Raw genomic sequence first — 26798 nt, forward strand, 5'->3', positions numbered from 1 at the left:
AATATGAAAATTACTTGTAGAGATACATACACAGAGATTGATTGGTTCTTGAAGAAATCTGATGTGTCACATTTAGTTTTCAGATATTCTGGAAGTCCATAGTCTTAAATTCAAATGTGCTGAGAGAAACTAATTCAGTGTTTTTGTGTCCTTTTTTTTTTTTTCAGTTCAGTATTTGCCTTAGAGTTATTAAGCATGCTACTGCTCTCTTCTCCATCCACAGGTACCACCAATCCTTATGTTATATTTTTTCAAAGCTTTTTGTTGAAATATCTTCCTCGATAGATTCCTCAGGAAATACTAATAGGAACAGTATTACTGAGTTCATGCTAGTTTGTGTAGCAAGAACTCTAATAGTTTTTATCTATGGTCTTATTCTTCAGGGTCACTGAAGCCTTATTAAAATATGCTTGAAGTGGGCTTCTCTGTATCATTTTCACTAGATATGTATTTTCTTTCAATATATGGTTTTAAGTTATCTTTTAAGAGAATTTGTTATAGTTTCTTTTTGTTTGTTGCTTTGGTCATCTTATTTAGGGACTCCTATTATATATATATTGGACCTTCTATATTACATATCAATTTTTTTGAGGTCTTTTTACCACTTTGTTGTTGTTATTTTCTTTTAATTCTAACATTTGTTGTCCTTTCCATTTTTAAATTCTATTAAGGTATTATCCACTATGTTTATTGATTCTTGTTTTTCTTGTAGTCTTCATTCCTGAAATGTTTTTTATTTCTAAATCTTAGTTGTAAGATATCTCCCTTGCCTCCAAACATATAATTTCTGAGTTTTTCTAGTTTTAAGGTTTTTCATTATTTCTCTCTTTAAAAAAAATGGTATTTAGCAGCCAGGTATGGTGGTGCATGCCTGTAATACATGCACCACCATACTCAGGAGGTTGAGTCAGGAGAATCACAAGTTCAGAGGCAGCCACAGCAATTTAGTGAGGCCCTGAGCCACTCACTAAGATTCTTGCCTAAAAATAAAGAGGGCTGGGGATGTGGCTCAGTCGTTAAGTTCCCTTGAGTTCAATCCCTTGCTCCAAAAAGAATATAATAATAATAAAAAAAATAAAATAAAACTTTTTAGCTTGTTTTGAAATATTAGGTTACAGTCTTCATTTTAAATGAACACTTCTTTCTGGCATGCTTTCATAATTTATGGGACATTTATTTTTATTATTATTTTTAAAATTTCTTCTGCTCTTTTATTCTTTTAGTCCCCTACAATATAATTTTATGTGGGACTGATCTGCTGTTATTCTCTGTTGCTCATATTTTAGATGAAATTAATTACATTTTTAAGAAGAGGGGGAATCATTTAGCATAGTCTCTGTTGCTTTTGTAAAGTACTTAATTTTTTTTTTTTTTTTGCTTCTGCAGGCACCCTCCTCGACTCCCTTTCTCAACATTTTTGTTCAGTGTTCTCTTTCCTTTGCTTCTGTTATCTTTGTTCTACTCAATTTGGATTCAACTTCATAATTTCTCCTCTTTTGGACTCTTTATGTTGGAGGCACCTCTGCGTGTTAAGATTTGAGAGTATCTGAGACTATTGAGTTGGGGTACTGTTGCTTTCACATGCAAATTGGATTCTGTAGAACCTGCTGGTACTTTCCTTTCATACATTCACACTGACCCTTTACCTATTAGGGATTTTTGTTCTGTTGTTCAGAGATTCATCAGAAGACTGAATGCTTTCTTTTCTTTTGCTCTCAATACAGATGGTGATATTACAATGGTCCAATAATTTTTGATCCTTTGTCCTGACTTGCTTATTAGTCTTTTGTTGGTCTGTTTTGTGACACTTTTAAGTTGTATTGCCCATGAGTGTTTGGTTTGGCTCTCTTAATTACTCTATTTTTAAATTATTCTGTTATCATCTTCATACTTTTGTAATACTTGGATAAAACTTTTACAGATAATAAACTATATTGAATTTTGACTTACTATTCTACTGAATGTACAGAAAATGCTACATAATGTTAGAACTTTCCATAATAATAAAATAGTAACATGCAGGTTAGTGTTACAAAGTGAAACTGCTGGAGAGAGAGAGGGAAAGGGGGAGGGAGATATTTTGGTAATATCCTCTACTAAAATAGTTAATTATTTTTCTATTTATTACTTTCTTCTTTTATCCTCATTAAATAATAGACTTTGAGGAGAATACTTTTTGACATCATGTTCTTGAGGGGAAGTTATTCCCTACTTTAAACATCAAAGAGTTTGGCTAATAATATTGGTTATTATACTATGTGATACATATAACTCATTCTATAACCTTTGTTGTATCTGCATCTTATTATTTTTTAAATTAGGATCTAATAATTTGTCTCATTTGAGCAAAAATTTTATCCCGGTGCTTAAAGTGGAAATTAAACATTTGAAAAGAAAAATTTCTGAAATGTTCAGGCCTCTGATTAAGATATATTTTCATTCCTTTGGTTTGCAACATGACTTTTCACTTCAATCACTTATTTTGATCTTTATTACAATTATTGATACTTTGTGATTATTTAATATTTGAGCTCATTAATTATAATAGATTTTTGACAGTTAAAATTTCTAATAATAGAATTCATTAAAATGATGAGTTCTATTCTAGTGATTTCTTCTACTAATTACTTATTTCCCAAGGTTCCTTAAAGTACTGTCATTGTACCACCAGAAAAAAAAATGAACTTAGAAAAAACTCTTCAGTGTCTCCTATTATGTAAGTTTATATGAAGTTTCGGTGATGTATTCCAAATATCAGAGCTTTGTTTCAATTTGTTTTTATTGTTCCAAAACTTATTATCAGGCCATCTTAGTGATGTTTTCTTTATAGCCTTAGTATAAAAAGATTCTCTTGGGTTTTCTTTGAAAACAGATTGAAGGTCTCCCTACAAATGCCTTCTCAATTTGTGTCATTTGACATAAGTTTTTGGGTGAGCTCCTGCCTAGACAGTCATGTCTAACTGCCTGAGTTACATTTTTTCCTAGGTGGACTTGAGGTTACAGTGTTGTGCTAGGCCTCATTTGGTCAGAAGCATGTTTGTTTCTCTTGTTCAGCTTCTTGATTGTGTCCTTTGCAGATTTCTGCAAGGCAACCACATGGTCATTTCTGCATGTTTTCTAGATTACTTCTGTGGTAGGATTCCAGGTTTAGTTGATATTAGTATTTAGTATTTCAGATTAGTATTTCAGAATCCACTTACACTGAAAGAACTTAATTTTTGCCCTTTGATTTTATTTTAGATAGCCTATTGAGATTTAGCTTTCTTCCTATCTCTTATCTGATATCATTTCATTTTGGTGATTTTACTTTAGTGATTAATATGGTTTGTTACCCCAGAACTTATGGCTTAATTCATCAGTGTGGCAGTGTTGGAAGATGGGACCTAGTGAGAAATGTTTGCATCGTAAGGGCTGTGGCCCTCAAGACTAAATTAATGCTGTCTCACATGAGTGAGAGACTGAATGAATTCTTGCTCAGGAGCAACTGAATTAATTATCAGAGTGGGTTGTTCTAAAGCAGGGTTAGGGTTACCCTTTTGCCTCTTTTGTGCATGCCCGCTTGCCCTCTGCCTTGAAAACCTCACCAGAAATTGAGCAGATTTTGTTATCATTCTAGTGTTCAAGTACATTGTTCTTGTGAACTTCTCAACCTTTACAATTATGAGCCTAAATAAACCACTTTTCTTTATAAATCACCCAGTCTCGGGTATTCTACTATAGTAACAAAGTAGATGGTACACATATGTGGCTGATTTCATCATTTTATATACCTAGGGGAAAAACCAATAGGCTAATGGTGAAGTGCCCAGAGTATGCTGACTTTGGAAAACAAAATCTAGTAGTTATTCTATTAGAGGGTCAATATTATTGTACGATAGATTAGGTAAAGAGATAAAGCTGTCTTTTTCCCCACATTTTATTCTCTGCTATCCAGTTCTTAATTTTTTTTTTGAAATTTGTTTTGAAAACATTCTTTAAACTATGAGGCAAGGAGGAAATTACTCATACTGTTGGTAGTGATAATTCACAACTATATCTTTCAAGATAGTAACTTTCCTTACAGAAGTACTAAAGCAACCTTATTAACAAAATAGAGTTTTAGAAATTTATGCTTAATCTCAGTGAACCAGTGGCAGGAAAATTGTACTTAAATTTTATTTGTATGCAAAATGCCCTAGTTGAGTGAGTGGGTCTTTTTCAAAAAAAGCTAACTTTGTTTTCATCTTTCTAGTGTTCATAAGCATATATGCTGCCTTAGAGTGCTCTGTACTTAGGTTTGAAAGTTCTTATTACCATGGCCAGCACTTAGTTAAGTTTAATAGATGTTTAAATTTAGTAGATCTAGATGTTTAGCTGCTAGTTGCAAATATCAAAGATGTCAAAGAATTGGTTGACTTTTTTTTTTTCCAACAAGATATTTTCTTGAGTGTTGTAGTCAAAATTTTAAGGCCTCTTAAATTTATTGTCAAAAAAGGATTTTTGTGTTGAGCATTTAGATTCTAAAGATCTAGTCTTAAAACTCCAGACTTTGGTTCTTAAGCTTTTTTAGTAGAATTTGAATCACCTGAGATGCTTATTAAAAATTCACATTTCTTGGTTTCACCACCAGCGTCTTATTTCATTGATGAGAAATTAAGCCTAGAAATCAACATTAAAAAAAAAATGTCTCAGACTTTGAGAAACATGACTTTCAGCTCTCAGTAGTTCTCAAACCTGATGAGGCATCAAATCTACCTGATTTGCTTTTAAAAATTGTGAATTCTTACTTCTTCCCTATTACTATTTATTCAGAATCTCTGGAATGGAGCCCCCAGTAACTTGAATTTTTTTAATAAGATGTAGTCCTTTTATAGAAAACTACATCACAGTATCCCATTCTTGAGACCCGTTGCATAATTATTTCACTATGAATTGTGTGAGGAGGGCCTATTGCCTTTTTGTTTTAGGATCTAATTTCTGGGTGAAATATTAACTGTTTCTGTTACTTCTCAGACATGCCCATATGTTGACATTGTGGGGCTTTAAAAGGATTACTTATTTCTAAAGACATTCTTTAACATTTTTCTTTTCAGTACTAGGTAAATTGCACATACATATGATATATGTCTGTGCATGTGTCTACTATAGGACCTATTGACTTGTTTTCATTTTGAATTTGTGATTCAAAATTAGCTTATGGACTTGATTATTTATGCTCTGTTGACTATCATGGAATAAAATGTTTTCACATACTTTAAGAGTCTTACTTCAAGACAAAATGTCTTTATATTTTGTACTGTTCAGTAGTATTATTAGTATAATATTTTACATAGAAGCCAGTTATTAATATAAATTCTGTGTAGTAAAAACTAGAAAAATTGGTACTAGTACCTAGTTATCTGAAGTAACTTGCTGAACTATATTGCGTTCTACAATTAGGATTCTTTACAATTGTGATCCATCGTAGTTTTTTTTTGTTTTCAAAATATTTTTTTTTAGTTGTAGTTGGACACAATATATTTATTTTATTTATATCTTTGTGGTTCTGAGGATCAAACCCAGGGCCTCACACATGCTAGACGAGTGCTCTACCTTTGAGCCACAACCCCAGCCCCTCCATGGTAGTTTTTGAATAAAGTACAAAGCGATTCCCATTGATGATGTTGGGACAGCTAATTTTTGTGGAGTTAAAGTCCTTGTAGAGTAGTTGGATATCTCCTCAAAGGTTTAAATAAATTATTTAAATTTTAATTTTATATATGTTTTACATGTATAATCAGTGTAAGTGGAAAGCTTTGGATAGGTAATCGTCAGTTGACTAGGAGCTAACTACAGAGAAATGACATTTTTTTTTAATTGCTTATACAGATGGAACATGGGATAACAAGGTTGGAGTTTATTAAAGTTCAAGGAAAGAATGTGAGTGCTTTGCTTATTGTATGGCTTACATTATATACAGCTACATTGTGGGACTCAACAATATTGCATCCTCTTTACCAGTTAGTAATTGTAATTTGGAGGGTACTTATTAACCTGTAGCTCAAGATCTTAAAATTTCTAACATATTTTTTGAGGGTCTTGGGGATTCCACTTAATTTTGTTAACTTTCTGCTGGATATTAGCTTCTTAAAATATCAAATTTTTAGCTCAGTGGTGCATGCCTATAATCCCAGTGACTTGGGAGGTTGAGGTAGGAGAATCACAAGTTCAAGGCCAGCTTGGGCAACTTAGTAAGATCCTGTCTCAAAAAAATAAAAAATCACTGGGGATGTAGCTCAGTGTAAAACACTCCTGGGTTCAACCCCAGTATTAAAAAAAAAAAAGAAGAAAGAAAAAAAATAACATTTTTCAAGCTCACCAATCAGTCTTCAGTAATTGCTACTGAATTGTTTTGGAAACAAATTAATTAGCTACATTTACTCAGGCAGTTAGATTTTAAGGTTTTTTGATTTGTTTGTCTGCACAGTGAGTGGCTTGCTATTCAGAGTCATTCTGTAAGAATTCCTGTTTTTATCCTGTTTTACTGTTAGTACTATAACATAGCCACTTTTCCAACTGGCTTCTAGAGACTAAGAATTATTTTGTTTTTTTTTTTTTTTTTTTTTTTTTTTTTTTTTTTAATATTTATTTTTCAGTTCTCTGTGGACACAACATCTTTGTTGGCATGTGGTGCTAAGGAGGATCGAACCCGGGTCGCACGCATACCAGGCGAGCGCGCTACCACTTGAGCCACATCCCCAGCCCCTAAGAATTATTTTGAATAGTCCTTAGTATGTACCTCAGAGAAGTCCCAAGTCTACTATCTGATTTTGCTTTCTGAAGGAAGGGAAGGCAAAGCACAACTAGTAGATGAATGTAATAGAGGAGCCATTTTTATAGACCTACTGTTAATAGTCATTTTCTGGTACTAACAATCATGGTAGTACTAGGACTTGGAGAAGGGGTTTTGACTGTTTCGAAAAAGGTGTATTTTTTAAACTGTCATATTTACTTACTTTATATAGTAATCTGTGTTTTATCCTCAAATATTTATGGGATAGAGATTAGCAACCAGAGTGCTATGTGGCATGCCTAGACTCTTTACTATTCCTTGAGAGTTTTCCTTCTTATAGAGCATCATTCTTGCTATCTGCTGCCTAGGTTTTTGTTTTGTTTTGTTTTTGCCTTGCTTGCCTTCTGTTCCTCATTGGTGTATATATGCCTCACATATACTATTTTATATAGAGTTAAAATATGTATATCATATCTCTCCCAACCAGAATGTAAACTCTTTGAGGACAGGAAGAGTCAGAAACTTATTTTGCAATACCCCTTCATATGTGGAATAGTATTTCCATATAAGTAGACACTGAGCAAATTTTGTTTAGTAATATTGACTACCTGATTTCACCATCTATAAAAGTACTATTTTCTGATGCATGGTTTACCATAAGCAATGATGATATGTATTTGTTTAATTGATTTTCTTTCATTCTTTAGTGTGTATGACTGATAATGCATTTTAGCAAATTTATTAAGTTATTCAAGTTATTGTAAAGTAATCCAAAGATTCACATTACTAATGTGGATTTCTGGTTGATATGATGTCTTGTTTGAGCTACTTGAGTTAGGGTAATTTTGTATCAATTAGTAGAGAAATAGTATTTCCACGCAACTCAGAAGTTAGGTAAATATTGTAATCATATCTTCATAATGAAATAAACAATTTATTGTGTTGAATGTATAAATAATGCAAAACCAGTATTGAATTTCATTAGTGTACTGAAATGGTAAAATCTGAATTGGTAATAAATAATACTAGAAGTAAAATAAATAAAGATTTATGGGTATATATTCTTAGATGTTGAGGCAGTCAAAAACTAACTCACTGGTAGTTTGGATAATATGAACATGTCAGTTTGTTGAAACAGAATTGAGTTTATGATAGATCTTTGGATAAATTTAAGGTACTAGTGGTATTTGATAAACGGGGCTATTACAGCAAATTATATCTTGGAAGAGTGTGCTGATTGTCAGTTTTTAAATTAATTCAGAATTTGTACTCTTTAAATAATTTACAAGGAAATTCCTAACTGCTCCACATCTTTGAAGATTTCCTGGCATAAGGAATGGTGAGAATCTTTCTTTTAAAGTTTGCAGTATATAGCCTTTCAAAGTACAGTCATGCATTGCTTAATAACAGGGACATAGTCTAAGAAATGCATTGTTAAGTGATTAGGCAATTTCATTCTTGTGTGAACATAATAGAATGTAATTAGACAAATCTAGATGTTATAGGTCGGTCATTTGACATCCTCTTGATGCCATTAAGGGAAAAAGTAAACATGAAATGTATAAGCCTGCTGATGAAATGACGTATTTTTTATACTTCACTTTTTAAAAAAACAAGTAAAGACATACACTCTAAAATAGTAACAATAGAATAGTAAATACGTAAACAAGTAACAGTAGTTTATTATTATTATCAAGTACATGTACTGTTCACAATTGTATGTGTTATAGTTTTATCTGACTAGTTGTGCACTAGGTTTATTTATATTAACCATATCTATAAACATGAGCAAAGCATTGCACTCCTATATATTATGATGGCAACAAAGTCTCTAAAAAATTCTACAGGAATTTTTTAGCTTCATTTTAATCCTATAGGACCACAGTCATATAGTAGTCCAAAACTGAAGCATAGTTGGTTTGTGACTGTGTGTCTGCCTTATGTTTTTTTAAGTTTTTAAAATGATGACTGGTAGAGTGAAGTTTTTAACAAGATGTGAATACTGTGCTATCCTTATTCTTTCTTTTTAATATTTTCTTCCTATTAGTAATGATGTATGGAACTTGTCTACATATTCTTATGCAATTAAGAACTGAGATTATAGTTACAGAATTAGAAAAAGCCAGATGGCCAATCTCCAGATTGAATTTAGTTCTCAATTTCAGGTGCCTTACCCTAATAGTTGTCATATTGAAGTGAGAAGGATACCCATTGAGACACATGAAGCAAATAGAATTTCTCTATTTTTTTAAAATCATACGTATACATTTATATTTTATTTCAGAATATGCATAATGTATTAGTAATAACATACATATCCAGTTGTAAATAAATAGCTACACTTATTACTGCCTGTCTACATAGTTACCAGTAGGAATACTTAATCAAAAAAACTTTAAAAGACCATAGTTCTAACAAAGTACCTACCTACTGATAGACACCAAAGGGAGAACATATGCATTTTAAAAAATGATACACAGATGTCTAAAGATTTAAAATACAATCAAAGAAAAAGTAGTGAAATACAGATAAGAATATTGTATTATACAGGCCAGTGGGCTCATTTATAGATTGATTGTTCAGATATTTAATTCATCATAAAATAAAAATTATTCCTGTTTTTACTTGCCAAATTGAGTTTTAATGACAAATAAACTGTAATTTTTCAAATAGTTTTAAGCAATTTAAGTATATGCACAAGTTTTCACAAGTAATGGTTTTTCCTTTTTTGTTTATAGCTGACATTTAGATCAGTCTTTTTTAAAAATTGGCAATTGCTATAAATGTTGTCTTTCAAGGGACAATTTGTTTTTGCCTTGTGTGTCTTTTGGGTGGAAGGAATACAAAGTAACTTTAATTTTAAATAAGTCATCATAAATCAGATTATTTTCAGTGTTCCTCAAATTAGTAGATACTGCTTTTACAACCAGGAAACATTTAAAAGAATAGAAATACCTCCTAGTAGAACTAAAGATAAGTTCCATATCTTCCAAGTTACCTATGAGAATGGTGTAAGGAGAAGGGAGAAGGAACAACAATAAAACAGAAAACAAGTAGCAAGGAAGCAGTACAAAATAGGGGGTAAATTATATAACAAGTTAAATGAAGCATGTTACAACAATAAATGTAAATAGGATAAACTTACCTTTTACAACAAAAAGGCTCACTAAAGTATACCTACTGTTTGTAAGAGATACACATAAAAGTTATGATTCAAAGAACTTGAAAATGAAAAGATGGGGAATATTCAGAGCAAATTAGAGCAAAGAAAACAGAAGGGAGTCAATATTTAGTTTGACAAAATTTAAAAGTAAAAATTAATAAATGGGTCATATTACAATTATTATACATGTAAGCCATAATGATGATGTCAAGAATTTATAACTTCCAAATTATTAAGATCTAAAATATGTCAAAAAATATTCACGTAAAAAGAACTTTTAGAACTCAGTAGAAGTTTACAGATTTTAGAGTATTTTTCTAGGTGACAGATCAAGCTGATCATTCTATATTCTGAACTTTTATTTAATTTAATTGATATATAAGACAAATAACTCCATATTCTGTGAACAAAATACATCTTTTCCATTACTCATGAAACATTTATGAAAATGAGCTAACTAATAAAGATAAGGAGGAAATGATACAATACCTTTGTTTTGTTTATTTATTTTTATGTGGTGCTGAGGATCGAACCCAGTGTCTCACATGTACTAGGCAAGCGCTCTACCACTGAGCTACAATCCTGGCCTGGAAATTTGATAATTTTCAGATTTTCTCTAACAACTCTTGGGTCAAAGAAGAAATCAGAACTGCATTTCTAAGATATTATCTAGATAATATGATAACATTAGAGTAGACTTTTTATTTTTATATTTTTAGATGTCAATGGACCTTTATTTTGTTTACTTATTTATATACAGTGCTGAGAATTGAATCCGGTGCTTCACATGTTTGAGGCAAGCACTCTACCACTTAGCTACAACTCCAGCCCTGCTGTATTTTATTTTTATTCTGATGGACTGTGTGTGTTTTGGTTTCAGGAAGATAGTTTGAGTAAAGCATTGAATTTGAAATGTTTTCTGACCCTCTCTAATATACAAAGCACTTTGTTATATGTGAGATAGAACTAGAATTGGAGCCTTGGAAACTTATAATCGATTGAACTTTATTATAGTAAATTATTTGGGATGAACATATGGAAAATCCTCAGTCATTTCTTTATGGGTTTAGTGTTCTGTGTGATGATTTTAATTTTCAACAGAGATGATTATAGTACTTATGAGGAAGAAAAGAAATAGATTATTAGGGTAGATTGATTCAACTATATAAATTCCCAGAGATCTTGGTTCTTTTTTAACTCTATCCCCTTTTAACAGCCCCAGTCATGGGATAATTCAATTTCTTTGTGCTTCAAACTCTGTATCTATAAGAATTAAGATACATAGTTCTTTATGCATGTTATTTTGAGGTAGCTGTGAATCAATTTGTTAAGTAAATATTAAACATCAACTCCTTTTTGGTCTGCAGTGTCTGAAACTATGCTCTGGTGGGGGAGAGAGAAAAGCTTAGGGTGCCATGAAAACAGAGGGAAGTGAGTATATCTTGAATGGAGAAGGAAGTAGAAGCAATGTAACATTTGAGCAGATCTTGAAGATTAATAACAGTTTATCTAGTGAACAAGGAAGGGGAGAGAGCTCTAGGTTCATGAAATAGAAGATCCAGAGGCAGAAACTGCATTTTATTTTTGGAAAAATAGAAGTCTTTCATGTGACACTAAGCATGGGCTTATGGAGGAGTAGCAAAATATTAAGCTTTTTATCATATTGAAGAATATGGTTCTTAAAGACAAAAACCATGGGGCTTTTTAAGATTTATAGTGACGCAGCCACTTCAATGTCTATAGCAACTCAGTTCGCAATAGCCAAGCTATGGAACTAACGTAGATGCCCTACAACAGATGAACGGATAAAGAAAATGTGGTATATATACACAGTGGTGTATTATTCAGCCATAAAGAAGAATGAAATTATGGTATTTGCTGTGAAATGGATGGAACTGGAGCCTCTCATGCTGAGTTAAATAAGCCAGTCCCAAAGAAATCAAAGGCAGAATGTTCTTTCAGATATGTGCATGCTAACCCACAACAAGGGAGGAGGGAAGATTAGAAGTTCATTAGACTAGATAAATGGGAACGAAGGGAAGGGAGTAGGAATGGAAATAGAAAAGATGGGTGGAATGTATTGGACATATCTTTCTTATCCTATATGTGAATACATGACCAATGAAACTCTGCATCACATACAACCACAATAACGGGATCGTAATTGGAACAAGTTGAACTTTATGTATGTATAATATGTCAAAATATACCTACCATCATGTATAGCTAGAAAGAACAAATTTTTAAAAAAGATTTGGTTGAACTGGATGCAGAAACAGCAGATAGAAAACTGGCAGTTGATATGACAGAATCTAAAAGTAAAGGCGGTAGAGATGATGAGTAGATTTTATTACATCTCTAAAATGGGTGGGCTTCTGAGGATGGGTCAGAAATCCTGAAAGTACATGCAAGATTTGTTAAATGAAATGTGTTTTTCTTGGGAGAAGATCTGTGAATTTTATTAGATCAGACAATAGGGTTATTTGGGTAAATGTATATATTATAGGGCAAATTGATTTAATGACATTTACAAACTAAAGTTTAGATAATTAAAAGATGTACTCTAAAATCTATTTTTTTTTCACTTTTTATAGTGGACAGACCAAAATCTCAGCAAGTTCGAACCTCTAGTACAATAAGGCGAACCTCTTCTTTGGATACGATAACAGGACCTTACCTCACAGGACAGTGGCCACGGGATCCTCATGTTCACTACCCTTCGTGTATGAAAGATAAAGCTACTCAGGTAAAGTACTCAGCTTTATTACCTTACAGTTTATCTGTTTTGATCATACTAAAGAAAGTGGAATGTAATTAAATTTTCCTGAACTTGAAATATGTCTAATAAAAAAATCCATTACTATAAATGAACTGTATAGTAATTTTTTGTCATGTGGATTTTAGAAGTTTTAAGCACATTTAATATTTAATAAGTAACATTAGTCTATCCTTTTAGAGACTTACGTTGTAGTTGGTTTTTGTTTTTTGTTTGTTTGTTTTGTTTTAAATATGGTTCTGGGGATCGAACCCAGTTGCCTCATGCATGCTAGGCAAGTGCTCTATCATTGAGCCACAACCCCAACCTATGTTGAAAATATAAGCTTTTTTGGTTTGTTTTGTTTTGTTTCGTTTTGTTTTGTTTGTACTGGACATTGAACTCAGGGGCCCTCAACCACTGAGCCACATACACAGCCCTATTTTGTATTTTATTTAGAGACAAGGTCTCACTGAGTTGCTTAGCACCTTGCTTTTGCTGAGACTGGCTTTGAACTCATGATCCTCTGGGCTCAGCCTCCCAAGCTGCTGGGATTACAGGCATGTGCTAAAATATAAGTAGTTTTTGAAGAAAATTTTATATAGTTCTTGAAAATAATTTATAGAGAATTAACACATGGCTAAATGATTTAAATTGAAGGTTGTTTCCTTTCCCTGTTGTTCACATTTTTCATGTGGAAGACTTTCCAAGCTTTCAATTTGAAACAATTCCTCCAATGACAGAAAAAAAATCTGAAAATATCTTTATTTATGATTATCTGAGTTGTTGACCATGTCTTCATCAGCATTTATAGACATTATGAAGAAGATTACAAAAAAGGTGGTCAATAGACTTGACCTGCAGTATAATTAGGAAGATAAGATATAAATTTATAAAAGTTGATAATAGAAGATATTACATTATTAGATGAATGAGGCATGTAAACATGAGGGCATTTAAAAGAATGAGTACATTTTGGGCTTTATAGATTAAAAAATAGAAGGATTAGAGTTTCATGTCTGAAGAATGGGGAAAAATGGAGAATTTTGAACATGATCATTGAAAACCTTGCTTCTTAATTTTTGTCATTTTTAAGGCAAGCTTGAAACTGAAATTAGCTGCTGCTTAATCATCCATCCCATCAGTTCTACCTTTGTAATGTTTTATATTACTAGCCTTTTCTTTCCTCTCTTCTTTTAGTAAAGAAAAGAACAAATTTTATGTGGAAAGCAGTAGGATTCTTAAGTAGAAATAATAATTAAAACTTAATGTGGGTCTAAACATTTAGTGAGAGATCTAGACCCAAATGATTGAGAACCATCCCTCCAGAGGAGTTGGAGTTACAGATGCAACAAGTGCAGACATAGAGGATAAAGAAAGTCCAGTGGCCAAGAACTTTGTTTTTAGAAAGGCACACAGAGGAAAGAACTAATTTATTCACTTAGAAGCACTGAGACAGAGGAGAGAGTTAACATTTATTAACTATGTTCCATAGTTTGTTTTATAGTCCATGTTTCATTTAATTCTTATAAAGAATATTACAACATTTTTCAGCTGGGAAAGCAGAAACTCAGGGAAGTTAAATGACTTATTTGGGATCATAAAGCTAGAAAGTGTTAACTCATTTCTAACATGCAATAACTGACACTACTAAAAATGGTAGCTATTTTTATTAGATTACATAATAATAACAACAACAATTAGAGGAGGGGGAATGAGATGGGGAGATACTGGGGAATTGATGACCAAATTATATTGTTCTGTTAATGTGTAACTATGAATCCTGCTATTATATATAATTGTAATGCACCAATTAAAAGTAATAAAAAAGAAAATATTTCATTGAACATAGCTTTGGCTGAAACAATGACTCAGAAACATTATCTTATTTACTCTTAAGAAATGAAAAAGAAAAAAATCTAAGAGCAAAAGGCTGGTAGAAAAACTAGTTAGTGTAGTCTCAGAAGCCAAAAGAGAAAACTGTTTTAGTTAAGAAAGGAAACACTGTTGACAGTATCAGATGCGAAAGAGAGGTCATAGAGAATAGAACTAAGGGATTAGGAGTACATTATCTTGCAAAATTCAATATTAATGATATGGTAGAGTAGTGTGCTCAGAGTACTTGGTAGATAAGAACACAGATACAGTAGAAGAAGAGAGAGCTGGATAGATTTCTTCTGCATATCTCTTTGTGCAGTGGCAATAATTAAATCTACCTTGAGATGTTGCATTATTAAATATAATATTTTAAAATAAACATGGAAAATACTGTAAATACGTGCTGAGTTATTATAGACCAGCCTACTTACAACATTTGTGAAGTCTGTACCAAATATAAAGACCCCCATAGCACATGTGTATAAGTTAAATAAACTGTTAAATATGTTTCATCTTCCCATTTTTGACAAAAAAATCTTCATAGGGACCTGTAAGGTTTAAGTTGAGCACCATGGTACATGCCTATAAACTCAGAGACTTGGGATGCTGAGTAGGAAGATTTTAAGTGCAAGGCCAGTCTCCACAATTTAGCAAACCTTGTCTCAAAATAGAAAGAACTGGGGGTATAACTCAGTGATAACACACTCCTGGGTTGAGTCCCCAACACTGCAAATAAATAAGTAATAACAAAAGGTCAGGTTTGAACTAAGAATTATTGGACTCTTCCGTTATATGCCAGAATGTGTCTACATGGGCCAAATCCATCTCACCTCTGAGCCTAAACACCATTCTGTTCCTATGTCATACTCTATTGTGGCTTTACACACAGTTCTGGAATCTTCCTACCTCCAAGTGCTCACAGTCAAGGTCCTTCCATACCATTTTAGGAAGTGAGACCTAGGGGATAGATCCTTGCAGATCCTAGAAGTCAAACTTCCATTGTATGGACATGGAATTCCTGGTTCTAGATAGACCCAGAGCATACATGATCTGTAGCAGGGCATTAATTCATGGTGTGCATGTCCTTTGACCCCAACTTCTCTTCACCTCTTGGGGAGGAATATGACTGGAAGAGGGCCAGAGTAATTTCCCCTTAATCTTGAGGTTCAGGATGAGGACTTGTCTTGCCTGTTTCTATATTAGGTCATCTATTTGATAAACTTGTTATTGAAAAAAAGGGAAAAATATGCCTCATTTTTCAGATGTGGAACCTGAGGCTTAGAAAAGTTAGGTAATTTAAGTAGCTAGTTAAGTTTGAAGAGCTCTGAACCCAGATTATGTTGACTTCAAAGTGTTTACCTTTTCTCTAGTTCTGCACTGCCTCTCATAGAAAACCACTAATAGATAAGCAGCATTTAAACTAGCACTTGCCTCACAAGCAGTCTCTTTCCCCCAAGCATCTATTAGTTTAATTGAAGATTCAGAAGGTGAGCATACGAGCTGCTTTTTATGGCCACATTTATTCCTCCTGGATTAATTTCTGAACTTTTAGGGAGTGAATAAGTACATTTCTGTTATTTGGTGGAGAGGTGGTAGTTTGCCCAATTTACTACAGATATTCAGCACCTGGGCTGCCTGCCCTTGGGTGAGGGGTGTCTCCAGCATCTTCTTTCTTTTATAGTTATGTTTTAACTACTGTAATTGTTTAGGGCTAGACATAAAATTCTTCATCCTCTTTTAAGTAAAACTTATGTTTATTGTATAAAACATATATATATATATATGTATTATAAAACGTGTATATTTATATATTATATGATTAAATTAAAGCTATTTAACATGTGCCTCATCTCACCTATTTTTTTATGAGAATACTTCAAATCTACTCTCCTAGCAGTTTTCAAATACAGTCTCATATCACTTAGTTGGGAGTACATTCAGAGAGATGCATCCTTATTTGATTTCATAATTACACATCCATAGCAGAGTTCCTTTCATACACCTAGTTGGCATAGGTCAATCACCTACTGTGGCCTCTTTTTATATATATAGTAGATGAACACAGTACCTTTATTTTATTTGTTTATGTGGTGCTGAGCATCAAACCCAGTGCCTCACACATGATAGGCAAGTGCTCTGCCACTTAGCTACAACTCCAGCCCTCAGTGTGGCCTCTTGATGAAGATACAGTTAAATACTATGTGAGGCTACTTCTGACATAGGACAGCATACTGTTTTTCAAGTGGAAGAGTACACTCTACAATGAAAAATACAGCATAGGAAGTACATAAATAAGTAGCAATCATTTATTATCATGATAAAATAGTATGCAATGTATATATATCAATATGTACTATAATTTTATACAAATGGCAATAGGTTTTTTAATGAAATAGGTTTCTTTTATCAGCAGCATCACAAGTAGTTGAATTATGTGCTATGATGTTAAGAGGGCTCTGATGATAGGAATTTTTTCAGTTCCATTATAATAATATGGTATCCCTGTTGTATAGGTGCTTTATCAAAATGTTATGCAGTACTAAACTGTATTCAACATGCCATTATTAACTGCAGTCACGATGATATATAATAGATCTCTTGAAGCTGCTGTTCTTCTCTTTACTGAAATTTTGTGTCCTTTGACTAACATCTCCTTTATCCCTTCCCCATCTTCTGGTTACCACAATTCTCTGTTTCTATGAGTGAAATATTGTATATCTGGATAGAGTTTGGGGGTTATAAATATGAATACATTCATCACAGTTTATCCTAATACACTTGTGCATTTTACCACATAACTCTTAACTTTAAAAATATAGAATATAAGTTTCTTTTTTTTTTATTGGTCGTTCATAACATTACATAGTTCTTAATACATCATATTACACGGTTTGATTCAAGTGGATTATGAACTCCCGCTTTTACCCCGTATACAAATTGCTGTATCACATCAGTTACCCTTCCATTGATTGACATATTGCCTTTCTAGTGTCTGATGTATTCTGCTGTCTGTCCTATTGTCTACTATCCCCCCTCCCCTCCCCTCCCCTCCCCTCCCCTTTTCTCTCTCTACCCCTTCTACTGTAAATCATGTCTTCCATTTGTATTCTCTTGACTTACCCCTCAGAATATAAGTTTCTTAAAAACTGAACTCTTAAGATGTTTAGGCCTATTTCTTGCAACTTAATTTGAAATGAATAAAAAATAAGATAGATTAATGTATAGATTGATAAATATGTAATGAAGCAAATATAGAAAATTATTATAAAGAGAATTAAATGTTGGATTTACAGATATTCACTGAGTAGTTTTTGTTTTTACTTTTGCTCTTCTGGGGATCAAACCTAGGATCTTGGCATGCTAGGCAAGTGCTCTACCACTGAGCCATACCATTAGTTTTTTAACTGTTCTGTTAGAAGTTTTTCTTAAGAAAATGTTTTATTTTGTGTTTTTTTAAAATATATGGCCCACTGAATTAATTGCTGTATCACCAGGCTTTAGTTTCCTTTTCTGTAAAGTCAAATTAATATGGGAGGGGAGGGGAGGGGGGATAGTAGAGGATAGGAAAGGTAGCAGAATACAACAATTACTAATACGGCATTATGTAAAAATGTGGATGTGTAACCGATTGATTCTGCAATCTGTATTGGGGGTAAAAATGGGAGTTCATAACCCACTTGAATCTAATGTATGAAATATGATATGTCAAGAGCTTTATAATGTTTTGAACAATCAATAAAAAAAATAATAATACATGACATTGTCACACATTCATTTTGAGGATAAAAAGATACAACTTCACACAGTTTTTAAGACCACTGAAGAAATAGGTTCTTGCCAGTTTGTTAGAATAATCTATCTTAGTAGAGGAAAAACTAAAAACCATTTGTAGAATTTGATGTTACTTTATTACTTTAGCCTTACAGATACAACCTTTTTAAAACAAAAGTTTATAGCAGCTCAGGAGGCTGAGGCAGGAGGATCTCAAGTTCAAAGCCAGTCTCAGAAACTTAGCAAGGCACTTAGCAACTCAGTGAGACCCTGTCTCTAAATAAAATATAAAATAGGGCTGGGGATGTGGATCAGTGGTTAAGCACCCCTGAGTTCAGTCCTCTGTAGTCAAAAAAAAGTTTATCCACCAACTCTTTTAATTGTGATTAAGGTTACTAGAGTCAGACATTAGTAGTACCTCAACCTTTTTCCCATATTGTGATCTTTAGATTCTGTGTTTGAGTGTTTCTAAATATGAAACTAATATTTTTATGAAGTGTAAAATGAGAAGGATCTATACAGCAATAAGCAGAGATGTTTCTTCTGATTTCCCAGGTACAGGCTCTTGACAACTGTTGGCATTCTGTCTTCTCTGTGCCATGAGACTTTAGGAATAAGCTTAAAAATCTGCTGCATTCCCTCTGACAAGGGATAATAATAGTGTTCACTCCTTCTCTATTAGATACATCTGGTTCACTATGTGACCATGAAAATCATAGCCTTTTCATCCATACATGTAATAATAAGCAGAAATTTAACCTTTGTAGTTCGAAGACATTCAGAGTTAAAAATTAAGTGGTTATATAATCTAGTCTATGCTGACTAACATGCAGAATATAACTTTTTTTTAGCCCTTTTGGAACATAGTGATATTTTTCTTAACTAAAATGTTAAAGATTCAATATGGACATAAAATCAGTATCAAAATAGAATGAAAGAAAAAACTTAAGTACTAGAAATGAGCCCCTCCCCCGCCACAGTTTTGTCAGTCTCTTAATTTTATTTCAACTTTTTAAAAACAAAGTCTTAATAATTTATCATCCTATTCCAGACTTGACTTTTACAGATCTTAATCTCTTTCTCATACAGTTGGAAGCAATTTTTTTCTGTGTGAGTAGTTCATCTAAAGCTGTCCATGGAACTACTACTACCTGAGTCTCAGCAAGTTGCTTCTGTGAAATGCCCATTAAACTAGAATAAACTTTAGGATATTAACTCTTCTATAGCTAATTTCAATTAATATGGTGTGTATATATATATACACACACACACACACACACACACACACATATATGCACACACACACACACACATATATATGCAAGTGAATATATTCATTCTTATGAGAAAGCATTATCACCTTCTTTTTAAGCAAAGAGCTAAAATGCTTTAGATTTATATCCTAATAAAATGATGGATTCAATGCTTTTTACATATAATTTGGAAAACAAAAAAAGCTACTTGTCTAAACACAGAATTTCCACTTCAGACATCCCCAGCCCAGGTCAGCATTCTGTCATAATATCTTGTGAAATCCCTGTGCTTTCATTTCTTTCAGGAATGCTTGGTGACATTTTTTATAGACCTTCCATAATTGTCTCAGAAGGTTTTTATTATTATTGTTATCAGTACTGGGGATTGAACCCAGAGGCATTCTACCACTAGGCTGTATCCTCAGTTCTCTCTATTTTTTTCTTTTGAGACAAGTTCTTTGTTTTGAAATCATTGTGCCTCAGCCTGTTGAGTAGCTGGGATTATAGGTGTACACAACACTGTTCCCAACTGCCTCAGGATGTTCTTAATTCAGGTAAACTAAAAGAATCAAATCTATTTTAGATTATGTATTTTGGGGTTTTATCTAATTTTGTTTTGAAAATAATACCTTTTGGTGGTAAAATAATCTATAAAATTTTAAAGGAAGGAGATGAATAATAGCTATTGACTCCCTGGATCTTGCCTTAAATGATCTTAAGAGGTTTTTGTTTGTTTGTTTTTAGGAGGGGTGGTGTATAGGTTTTAAGAAAGTTTCTACACCTATAGAAATAAATTATTTAAGCATATACACAGTGATGGAATCATACTTTATATTCTATCTCTAGCTTGCATTTTCCATTTGATGGATCACTGGCATCCCTCCTTATCATGACATGTAAATCCCTACCTCAGTATTCTTTTTTTTTCTATTTTAAAATTGTGGTAAAATACTCATAAAATTTACCATCTTAACCATTTTTTAACGATTTATTCTCTGGCTTTAAGTACATTCACATTGTTGTATGACTGTTACCACCATCCAACACTTTTCCATCTTCCTTAATTGAAACTTGGTATTCGTTAAACACTATCTCCCCATCCACTTTTCCCCTGGAATCAGGTAACTACCATTCTACTTTCTGTCTCTATGAATTTAACTGCTCTGGAGCCTCATATTAGAAGAATCATACAGTATTTGTTCTTTTTGACTTGGCCTATCTCACTTAGTATAATGTTTTCAAGCTTTATCTTAGCATATATCAAAATTCCCTTTTTTAAGGCTCAGTAATATTCTATTATATGTACATATCACATTTTGTTCATTTGTTAATGGACATTTGGGCAGTATTATTGTATATAATTCTGCTACCAATATTTGTGTATGGAATCAATAGATTCTCTAATGTTTGGTCCATTTTCTCAAGTCCTTTTATTTCTCTTGGGTATCTACTTAGAAACAGAAGTGCTAGATCATACAGTAATTATGTTTACATTTCTGAGGAACCACTATACTATTTTATTCCAATAGCTGTACCATTCTGCATTCCTATTAGCAATGCACAGGGTTCCCTTTTTTCTACAACCTTGCTAGCAGTTGTTATTTTCTGTTTTTGTTTATTTTTGTTTTATATATAGCCATCCTAATGGGTATAAAGTAAGTACCTTATTGTGATTTTGTTTGCATTTCCTAAATGTTGAGTGGTGGTGTTCATATGCATTTTAGCCCTCTGTGTATTTTGTTGGTGAAATGTCTATTTAAGTCCTTTGCCCATTTTCAAACTAGTTGGTTTTTATTACAGATTTTTTAGCAACTCTTTATATTAATTCTGATATTAATCCCATATAAAATAATGCGATTTATACATTTTTTCCATTCTGTAACCTTTTAATTCTTTTTTATAATGTTATGATTTTTTATTTTTGTAGAATCTTGATTTTTTTCCCTTTTGTTGCTTGTTCTTTTAGTAGCATATTCAAGAAATAATTTCCAAATCCAGTATCATGGAGCTATCCCAGTGTTTCTTCTAAGAGTTTTGTGGTTTCTGCTTTTAAGTTTAGCTCTTTGATCCATTTGAGGTAATGTTTGTGAATGGTTATAAGGTAAGGATTCGGTTTCATTCTGTTGATTATAGGTAATCTAGCTTTTTCAGCACCATTTGTTGAAAAGGCTGTCCTTTTCCCTATTGAATGCTTCTGACACCCCTGTTGAAAATTAATTGACCATATATGTAAAGACTTATTTCTGTGCTCTCTGCTGTATTCCACTGGACATTATAGACTCAGTTTTGCTATGAAGCATGCATATTTTACATACATCCAGCACATATGCTTATTTTACTACTGGTCTTTCTTGTTTTAATCAGGAGTGATCATTTACGTAAGAAATTCCATTTTATCATTAAATATGTTGTTTTGACTCAACATATAATATGGCGAATTTCTTCAATAGATTCTCTAATGTTTGGTCCATGGTTATATTTCTGGAAAATGCTATTTGTTTATAGATGCTTGAAATATATATAGTGGCAAACAAAGTGTTCGTTAATATTTATTATATTTGTTTAAATGAGACCTGAATTTTTTTCCTTTTCATGATGTAATTCTTAGGTTAGTGTTATACTTGCTTCATAAAAAGGGTTTGCAAGATTTCCTTCCTCTGTACTCTAGTATGGTGTAAATATCATCTGAATTATCTATCATTTGGATCTGAAAGAATTTTATCTATGAACTTAATAGCCTAGTATGTTTTTTGATTTTAGCTTTTTGAGAAAGTCTTTTCAATTTCTTCCATGGTCTTGGTATATTTTAGTTGTATCAGAAAGAAATTTCAAAACTTGATCATTTGAGCCAAGAGAAGGCAGGAGAATTGCTTGAACTCAGGAATTTGAGGCCATCCTGGGCAACATGGTGAAACCCGTATTTAAAAAAAAAAAAAAAAAAAAAAAACTTGTATTCTTCAAAGGGTGAGAAATAGGATGTTTAGATCTTAAATGTAATTCTTACATAATTAAACTTCCCTTTCTCTTGGTAATGTTTTTCTTTGATATTTTATTGTTTAAAATAAAATTTTCAAGTCTCAACTATGAAATGTTGGCATGCCAAAAAGTACATAAAATGACATTTTGGTTAATTTTTCTTAATCTCATTAAGATTATAGTGTAGAGAGTTTTATGATCCTACCTCTCTGTCAGTGTTATTTGCTAAGATTCTGTTTTTAAGAAACAGATCTCAGTAGTTGAGTGCCTGTCTAGAATGCATGAGGCCCTAGGTTTGATCCCCAGTACTGTAAAACAAATAAAGAAACCAGATCTGTAGTAAGTATTTAGCATTTGGCTTTAGCCAACACTCAATAAAGTAAAGTAACTCTGAACTAAACTATATGAATTGTTTGCTATTGAAATTGTATTAAAATATCTAGCCTTTTCCTTCATTGCTGAAAGAAGCTTGGTTGGGAAAGACTTTATCAAAGGAATAGATGATGTTCCTCAAATAGTAATAGATGAAAAAGAGAACTTTCGGTTTTACCAGTCTGATCAGAAACTCATTTCCTGATTGAAAGTCGCTCTTGATACAGCTGTTTGGGTTTCCTGTGCCCTTTCTGAAGAGCTTACTGTTGCAATTTGTTTAAGTAGCAGCAATTGCTGAAACATTTTGGGGTAGGAGACTTCTTCATGAAATGGAAGCAAGTCTGAAGATGTGACCTGTATGAGCCTGTTAGATGGCATTTCAGGGACCTAAATTGTTATTTTATGGAGCTGGCTTCTGACAGTTGAATAAATGCATAGAAATTTATTACTATGCAAGATCACTTTGGGCTGGCATTATAGCTCAGTGCCGGAGTGCTTGCCTAGCACATGTGAGGCACCAGGTTTGATCCTTAGCACCACATAAAAATAATAAATAAAATAAAGGTATTGTGTCCTTCTATAACTAAAAATAAATAAATAAAATCACCTTTACTGTTTCTTTTATTCATTATCTGACAACAGTAGAGAGGATTTTATAATTCTAGAATTGAGCCATCCTTACCAAAGTAATATTGTTTCTGGTTGCTAAAGGAATATATTCAGCTATATTGAAGAAAAACGTTAATCCATGACAAAACTGTTAATATTTTATTCAGTGGTTTTAAATAGTTTGAAATTGCCAGAAACTCAAAAATTCTAATTACTGACCTCTAATAGTTAATGTGTTCCCTTGGTTCAAAATAAATGTTATGTAGTGAAGGACTTTTCCTCTTCTCCTGTAACCCATAATACTCAGTTCCTTTCCTTTACCTAAAACATTTTACTGGTAACAAGATTAATCTGTTCTCTTTCATCACTTTCCCATACCTTTGCCCCTCAGCTATCATTAGGTAAAATTGTGAAATAGGTCATATTTATTTGGGATAACCTTCTTTCTTAGGTTTTTTTGACCTTTCTTGTCTGGTACATTAGTTCTCAACTAGTTATGAGTTATATCTCATAACTCATTAATGTTGAAAATCCTGTGATAGTATTAAACAGCACTTACTGAGGAAGACTTATATATGTTAGATATAATGTACTTTAAGAATTAAGATTAAGAATTAAGATCACAGAATTAAGATCACAGTTTAGAATTAGGTTATAGTTTAGGATATTTTCTGAAAAAGGAGTTGACCTCTTAAGGTGTTAGTAACTTCTGTAAATGAATGATTGATATGGGAGCTATCTTCTTGGGAAATAGTATACATGATCTTTTCTCTGTGTTGGTATTCTCAAAGCATTTGAGGGATAACTCCAATGCCTATTGCAATGAGAATTACACTAAGTAATCCATGTTAAACTTCTATAATGGTAATAGACACTGATAAATTTCAGTCACCTTTTTATTGTAATCTATAATATTTTACTGTTAACAAGTTTAAACTTAATAATATTGCATTAAGTAAATAGAAAAAGTCATTATTTCTAGTATTAAAAATTGATAATATAATTCAAACATTAAGTTTAGACTGGGAGATAGTAGTATAGAAATGTTATAGGTAACTTCAGAGCATGAAAGGGCTCTGAAATTTGGTAATTTTTGTATTTGTTTAGCTAGCATTCAGTTATTACTGGTTTTATCTTGGAGTATCATTGCTTTTAAGAGATGGTAATTATTTTATAAGTTGCCCACAAGTTGTATGTAAAACTGATGGCTTTTTAATAAGAGCTTACATATTATGTAGATCCTCAAGTGCAGTGTCAGCAGTAATTTTTCCCATATATAATAAAATTTTTTTAAAGAAATATATACTTACTGTGATAATTATTACCATTGTCTGTCTTTCAAATAGAGGTTATTTTATATAAATTTTATTTTATGTATTTTATGTAAATTTTATTTTACATAAATTTTCCTAACTTATATTACACCAAGTCTTCTCATATATTAAGGAAGGTATTTTATTTTTTTTATTTGTAATATAATTAATAAATTATCTTACCACTTTATGGCATTATTTGGGATTTAGTGTTTTTTATATATATATAATATATATATAAGTGGAGTATATTAAGGATTAAAAAATTGAAAATGATGTTATAATTGATTCTATTTTATCACAGAGCTTACCCTTTTAAAAAAGATGCATTCCATTTATAATCAGCTTATTTGGTTTATATTTATTCCTTTTCTTTGTTTATTCTATAGTAACTTTTTAATGTAAAGATGCCTGTTAGTTTTCTAAAAAGATAGTAATGCTAATACTCTCTTTGTCAGGTACAGGAAGAATAGAACAATCAGCCCTCTATCTGGCTAGAATATTTGTTATCTAAGTCATCTATACTATCATTGCTTCTGAAGGAGTTACATTCATTTTTTTGTCCGTTATATTTAGTAGAAATACCATTTTGTATTTAGTTTGTCTCTTTTCTTTAAAAACACCAATATGGAAATCTTCAGTTTTCTTTGATTTGATAACTTTAATTTATTAATGGTATTGATGTGAGGATATCATATTTTTTAAACAAGATAACTTAGACTTCCTGAATCAGTTATGACTAATTCAGAATGTGACAATGTTTATTTCCCAGGGTTTTGCTGTGTAGAGGATTTTAGTATAGCTTCCTAACCAGTACATACTAAAAATTTGAATTATATTGTAGTTGCTTGAGGTTAAGGAATAAAGACCAAATTCTTTTATTTTTTATATTTTGTTTGTTTGTTTTTAAAGACACCTAGCTGTTGGGCAGAAGAAGGAGCAGAAAAGAGATCACATCAGCGTTCTGCATCATGGGGGAGTGCTGATCAACTAAAAGAGGTAAGTTATTTCTGTTTTTTGTCTATAACCTATTTTGTCCTAGCAGATTATTTTGCTGTTTTTGAATTTAATGGTACTTCTTTTATTTATCCTAACATTACCTCGTTCAGAATTTAAGGGTTGAATTTGTGTTTTGTTGAACAAGACAAGAGTTTCCTTTAGTATCCTTTATGTCCTTTATAAATATTTGTTCTGTATCCAGCTGGTATATCTGTTCTAGAATGAAGTCTGATTTTATATAATAATTCTATGTTTTGTTCATTTAGGTATTTTTTGTTCCTCCTTTACCTGCTTGTTTTTAAATTATGGCAACCAGAGATAGAGATCATAGGTTTGTACAGTGATGGATAGTGTTTATTGTTTCTGACACATTTTTTTAATGATATCTAGCATACTGTTTCCCTTTGGGACCTAATAGTACAGTAGAAACCATATCTTTTTTTAATTGGATTTAAAAAACCATTTTTTAAATTGTAGATGGACACAACACCTTTATTTTATTTATTCATTTTTATGTGGTGCTGCGGATCGAAACTGGTGTCTCATGCATGCTAGGCAAGCACTCTACCACTGAGCCCTTCATTGGATCTTTTTAGTTATACATGACAGTAGAATCCATTTTGACATAATTATACAAGCATGGAATATATCTTGTTCTAATTCAGACCCCAGTACCTCTCCTTCCCCGTTTCTCTTCCCTCCCCTCCTCTTTTCCCTCTGTTGCTCTTTATTCCATTTACCCAGTTCTTTTTTTAATTAATTTTTTGTGAATGTATATGATGGTGAGATTCACTGTGGTATATTCATATCTTTTAGAATTATTTCTTATTATTCATTCCCTTATTATAAACAACTACAGATATAACTATGTATCTTTAATCTTATCTATCTACATTCTTATCTGTTTGTTTTTATTAAATTACAGAAACTTGGAGTGGAAATGTCATCTGTTCATCTC

General features: G+C 32.2%; 1 protein-coding gene across 2 annotated transcripts in view; it reads left to right on the top strand.

Moving 5' to 3' along the window:
• The window catches only part of Glcci1 (glucocorticoid induced 1), an 83731-nt gene that overhangs the window by 17391 nt on the left and 39542 nt on the right, over positions 1-26798 (top strand). For both annotated transcript variants that reach the window (XM_026391551.2, XM_026391552.2), the window contains exons 2-3: positions 12509-12660; positions 25754-25840. In XM_026391551.2, the coding sequence (XP_026247336.1) occupies positions 12509-12660; positions 25754-25840 (239 nt within the window). The remainder of the gene's footprint in view (positions 1-12508; positions 12661-25753; positions 25841-26798) is intronic.

Source organism: Urocitellus parryii, chromosome 3, assembly GCF_045843805.1.
Source record: "Urocitellus parryii isolate mUroPar1 chromosome 3, mUroPar1.hap1, whole genome shotgun sequence".
Lineage (NCBI taxonomy): Eukaryota > Metazoa > Chordata > Mammalia > Rodentia > Sciuridae > Urocitellus > Urocitellus parryii.